Here is a 6,292-nt window from a genome sequence, read left to right on the forward strand (position 1 = left end):
GCACACACAGTGGCGGATCAGGGATTTTTGTTCAGTGGAGTCACCTTTAAGGTAGACTAAAGGCCCGCAAAATCGTCCGATATGTTTTTAACCTAATTACAACGTTTCGAGGGGTTTTTAAAGTTTTTTGGTTGATTTCTTGGGATTTTTTAGTGTTTTTGTCGATTTCGAACAACTTTTTTGGTTTTTTTGATTGATTTCAATAGATTTTTTTGGTTAGGGTAACGGTTTCGATTGGGATTAGCCTAATAATTTTTTTTTTTTTTGAGTTTTTGACTAAAAACTCGGGTCCTCCCCCCCCCCCCCCCGGTGCTATTGCATCCGCCCCTCACACACACAGCTGTATGTAAGTATGTCTGTATGTATGTATGTATATATATATATGTCTGTGTGTATGTATAAATATATATATATATATATAGAGAGAGAGAGAGAGAGAGGTACGATGCAAGGTTGACTCCCTTTGCCTACTGTCCATTTAAAAAATGAAAAGGGAAAGCTGACATATAGCTGACTCATATTGTTAGATGTATACTAAGCAGTAAGCACCCAATAATCAGGTGAAAATAAACCTAGAAGATAGAGGGCTACCTGATGCACCTACACTCATAGGTTTTTGCATGTGCGGGCTTTTCACTTGCTAATCTCCATGAACAGAACAAGTGACCTCCCAGTCAGAAAGGAGAAACCTCATTGGTTGCTCTGAGGCTCACCTTTACCCGACACATGGTTATTATATTAACTCAGCTTCTGAAGCCTTGACGGTAAAAAAGTAGAGTATCACTCACAATTCTTCTCCATCGCAACAATGCATCCAAATATCTGTTGTAGAATAGCTATGTCCTGGAGCTGTACAGCGAAAAAACGTGGGGGCATGCTTCATATAAGACTAAATTATTTGCAAATTATACCATCAATTTACGAAGACTTCAGATCAAAGTGACAAGACTTTTAGCATTGTTCTTTCCAGGCAAAGTCTTCGCTTTACAAATAAAACCCTTGAGCAGTTTTTGTGTAATATCCACTTCTAGAGGAACCCAACCAAAATAAGGGGAAGAGAGCAATTTCTTCCCGATAAACACAAGAGAAATGGAAACCCACCTAAAACTCTTGTCAAATGGTAAGAATTACAAAATTTTGTGCACAGAACATCAATATGGGATTATGGTTGAGATAGAATAAAACAGAAAGATAAAAGAAAGATAAAAAATGCATAGCAAAAAATGAAGCAATGGACAAGAATAAAAGCATAAAGAGAATACAAGCAAAAAAAAAATCTCGTTGTCAATTTGAGTTAGTAATAAAAGATGACCTTCGATAGCTCAGAAGATGGTAAAGAATCCAAATCATTGACTTGTTCAGAACTTTATATACATGTTAGCTGCTGTTATTGGCATAGGAAACACTATCCGATTGCATGATACAGTAGATATTCGCTCTTAGGTGCTTGAGACTTGTAAATTTTTTATGTTATAACATCGATGTGATCTATCTTCTACGGAGAACACACAAACTTTGTTGTCGACCTCAACCCAACTACAACCAGGATCCTTCTTCACTTCCAAATCTCTCAATATCTGTCTCACTTTAATTTTATCTTTCCACCTTCCAATGCCAGAATATATGTTAGACATGATCACGTAGGCAAATATAGACTTCGGGTTCATATCGACCATCTTCTGAGCAACCCTTTCACCTACTTCCACATCCAACCATAAGCAACATGCTTTCAGTAATGCCCCCAACACAACACTGTCTGGCTCAAATGGCATCTCCTTAATCATTTCTTCTGCTTCTTGAATATGACCTGATTGACCAAGAAGGTCAACTGCATATGTAAAGTGTTCCATTGTCAGTTCTATGCCATAAATTTCCTTCATTAGACGAAGGTACCTCATTCCCTCATTGACCCAACCTGCATGAGCACAAGCAGACAGAACCCCAACAAAAGTTGCCTCATTTGGTTTGATTCCTTGGTTGACCATATTCTCTAGAAGTAAAATCGCCTCAGAGCAAAGCCCATGATGTGCATATCCATTGAGCAGAGCAGTCCATGCAGCTACATTGGGATTCAGGATGTTGATAAAAGATGATTGAGCATCAGTCACGCTCCCACATTTGGAGTAGAAATCCACAAGGGCAGTTCCTACATAAACACTAGATGCTAACGGCGTCTTAGCCAATTGTGCATGGAGTAATTGCCCCTGTCGAAGAGACCCAAGGCATGAGCATGCATGAAACAAGCTAGAGAAAGTTGACCTAGATTTTTCCACGCTTAATTTGTGCATGGATATATATAGTTCCAGTGCATTTTCAGGCTGATTGTTGTGGATGTAAGCCGAAATCATTGAATTCCATGTAACAGTATTTCTTTCTTCTTTCGTTACTTCAAAGAGCTCGAAGGCTTTATTCAGATTGCCATATCTAGAATATACAGATATCATAGTATTCATGGAAGCTAAAACCTTTTGTGGCATTTTGAGGAACAACTTGACTGAATCCTCAAATCGACCAGCCAACGAATAGGCTTTGATCATCAAATTATATGTAGTTGGATTTTTTTTTACTAACCCATTAAATACCAACTCTGCTTCTTCAATCCTACCACCTCCTAGGAGGCCTTCAATTAACGAATTTGAATCAGACATGCTTGGATTTGACACTCCAAGGTAAGCCCTTTTCCCATCATCAATTGATTTACAAGAACAATAAAAATCAATTAGTGCACCACTAATTGAGTGTTCAAACTCAAATCCATATTTAATTGCAAGGCCATGAACAGTCTTCCCCTCAAGCAAAGCAGCGAATCGACCACAAGCCCTTATCACACAATCCAAAGTGAACTCATTGGGCTCAGCTTCACCCCTTCTTCTCATCAAACAGAACAGTTCCAAAGACTTCTCAAAACCACCATCCCTCTTTGAAAACCCAGACATCACTGCAGTCCAAGCAACAATATCACGAGCTGGCATTCTATTGAATACATCCAATGCATCGTCTAACAAGTTACATTGAACATAACACACTAGCATCAAGCTCCAAAGCAATCCATTCCCTTCATGGAGATCATTAAACACCTGCCTAGCTTCTTCGATTTCATAGCAGTTTGCATAAAAATATAACAACGCACTCCCTACAAGTTGAAAACTCTCCAAAGCACTCCTCAAGACTAGACCATGAAGCTGTTTGCCTGCATAATACGAAGGTAAACGGGCAGTAGCACTCAACCCAGAACAAAAAGTTGTCTCGTTCAACTTCACATTGTTAAAATGCATCGATGAAAGTACATTAAGACCTTCCTCAAATCTTCCACATTTGGAATACGCAGATATCATTGTGTTCCAGGATACAACCGTTCGTTGGGGCATTTCATCAAACAACTTGCGAGCAATGTCAAGTTGGCCGTTTCTTGAATGACTTGTGATGGCCATGTTCGTCGAGGTTATGTCACGTTTTCCCAGACAATCTGTTACCAAATTCTTTAACATTATATAACAACAATTTGAATGCCATTTCCATCGTTGATGCTTCCAAGTCCCTTCAAAACAAGACCTCATAATCATACAAATGAGAATCCAAAGAAAGCTCCGAGTGTAAATTCAGGGACTAATGAAATTTATATATTCTTTATGCACTAGAATGAATTACGGGCACATCCCCCTAATTATTTACGATGGATTAAAAATGGAGGTCGGATGATCACTTTTGACCCAACAAAAAAATTATTTTCTGGGATTTTGACTTTTTGTAAATCTCGTGTATAAATACCAGTCCAACAGGTAATGACCAATTATTAAGGTTTTTCCGACCAGCAAAATCAAATCCACAAAAATTAGTGGAGTAAACTACGATTTTAGTCCCTGTAATTTGTTGTTTATAACTATTTTGACCCCTTATCTCTAAAAACTATTTTTCTCATCCTCATGGCTTCCATTTCATTTCTCTTTTCACCCTTCCGGCTAAATCTGTTAAAAGAATCAGTTAAATCTTTTTATCATTTCATCTGGTTTTCACAAAAAATATGAAAACTCGTCTGCTAATAACAAAACCCGTACGTCATATTATTAAAAGTTTAAAATGAACCCTACCCCCTAACACAACCCTGGGTTGTTCTTCTTGTTGAACGGAATTTGGGATTAGCGAATCTTTTTCACTTCAATCTTGAGGGCATAAGTGAAATTCAAGAAAGCAAACATATCACAAATTAAGAAGATTCAACCAACAACTTAAGGATTTAAGATGAATAAGTTTATTTCACTTCTATTAAGAGGTTACAAGTCAAATTCAAGAAAACAAACAAAACCACATATTAAAAAACATTCAACCAAACAAATTAAGGAACATTCGATTCAGAATAGGGCATTTTAATTTCTATAAAGAACGATTGGAAAGCATTTTGAGAAAAAAAAAAAACTTAAAATCTATTAAAAGTTAGGGATTTTGATGCCTACAATTGGTTTGGTTTGTTCTCAATAGCCTTTTTTAAGTAACATGCTTTGTAAATTTTAAACCCAAGATTTATAGAAGATCTCAGTGTTCTTGCCCCAATTCCCCTGTTGCACCATTGTATTCATCATAAACTTCTCCTACCATCACCAATGCCAAATATTTGCATCATGAACACCATCACCACATTACATTATTGTCCCTGCAAAAAAAAAACTTCCATGTTGCAGTTTTCACTCTGCAAAAGAACTTGGAAGCGTAAAACTAATGGAAGAGATTGTAGTTTGTTAGTTTATCAGGGATGAGGTGGGAGAGAGTAGCAGGAGGGTAGAACATCGATAACAAAAAGCAAACACAAAATCGAGAAAAGGTTGAACATCGAGATCGTAGTGGTGTAATTTGGATATATGTGTTTGTATTAAACGGAGAAGTTGTGAGCTGGAAGAGCTACAAACAAAGTACAATAGCATACTCAACTACATAATCAGAGTATATTGCAGCGTCGGACGCCTTGAAGAAAGTTGTTTGGATGAAGAAATTCATCGCAGGCCTAGGAGTGGTTCCTAGCATATGTGACTTTGTCGATATTTATTGCGACAATGAGGGTGTTATAGCTTAAGCGAAAGAACCAAGGTCACATAAGCGCTCCAAGCATATTCTAAGATGATACCACCTAATTCGAGAGATCTTTGATCGAGGTGACATGAAAATATGTAGAGTTCGATCATAAGATAATCCAACAGACTCTTTAACCAAGCCTATGAGTCAAAGCAAGCATGATGCTCATACCAATTCAATATGCTTGAGGTTTTGCAAAACACTAGTCTGATTTGTAATTTTAGTAAACTTTAAATTATTTGAACATAAAACAATTATGTTTTTATCTGTTTTAGAATATTGGATATGAGTATTTACATTAAACATTTTTGTGTTCATTATTAGCATGTTTAAGTATCCTTAAATAAAAATGATGATCATATTATTTAAAACCGTCCTTGATCGATTATTACCAAGAGACTGGTAATAAGTAAAGATCATTGTGAAGTTTGGTCATAAATCTAAGTTAGAAGTGTACTGGGTGCAACCAAAGTCACATACACCTGTCTAAGGGGCATGTATTTGACAAGACCAACAGTCAGAATCACCTCATAGATTGGCATAATAAAATGAGTCCTGAAATGGTGGACGCTCCTATCCTCAGACTTGAGATGTACTTTGATACCTACTATAGAAGGAGTGTTATACTTTGATGTAGTTTAATGCTATCCTTAACCGGGTAATCATAAGGGCTATGTTAGGTATGACACAAATTGTATATAAGTCATGTACATGCAATATGGGATTTGCTCCTCCTAATTTGAGAGAGATATTTTTGGGCCCCTCGATAACATAGTTTGATTCACATGGCCATAGACAAGTGGATTAGTTAAACTAATAGCACATGTCTGAATCAAATATGCTGGAATCGAGAAACATAATCTTTGAACTCTAAAGGATGAGATAGATTTATGTCTTAACTTCAAAACAAAATATCGTAAAGCAAAAGGATAGAGGAATGAAACTACCATATATTGAATCAATCAAGACTGCTCAAAGGAAAAACACGTTTACATAGCCTTGAGGGAGATGACATGTTGCTAGACGCTTATCATCATTTATGTTACTTTGTGTCATATTCAAGTGGGAGAATGCAAGTTATCATATGCCCACGACACATGTCACACATCAATAGTGCTAAGGAGTATGTAAACCTATAGGGTCACACACAAAGAATACGTTTCCTTCAATTTGAAAGTAACTCAAAAGTCATGATTGACACTTAAGTAATTATTCTTGAAGAATAATT

General features: G+C 36.8%; 1 protein-coding gene across 1 annotated transcript; it reads right to left on the reverse strand.

The window, feature by feature from the left end:
• Nucleotides 1-1,316: 1,316 nt before the first annotated feature.
• On the reverse strand, nucleotides 1,317-3,661 carry LOC112525882 (pentatricopeptide repeat-containing protein At3g57430, chloroplastic-like). The gene has a single exon (XM_025136197.1). It carries the CDS (start codon nucleotides 3,561-3,563, stop codon nucleotides 1,440-1,442), a length of 2,124 nt encoding a protein of 707 aa, XP_024991965.1. The 5' UTR covers nucleotides 3,564-3,661; the 3' UTR covers nucleotides 1,317-1,439.
• Between the last annotated feature and the right edge of the window lie 2,631 nt (nucleotides 3,662-6,292).

This window comes from Cynara cardunculus (assembly GCF_001531365.2).
Source record: "Cynara cardunculus var. scolymus isolate 2C chromosome LG 13, CcrdV1, whole genome shotgun sequence".
Taxonomy (NCBI): Eukaryota; Viridiplantae; Streptophyta; class Magnoliopsida; order Asterales; family Asteraceae; genus Cynara; species Cynara cardunculus.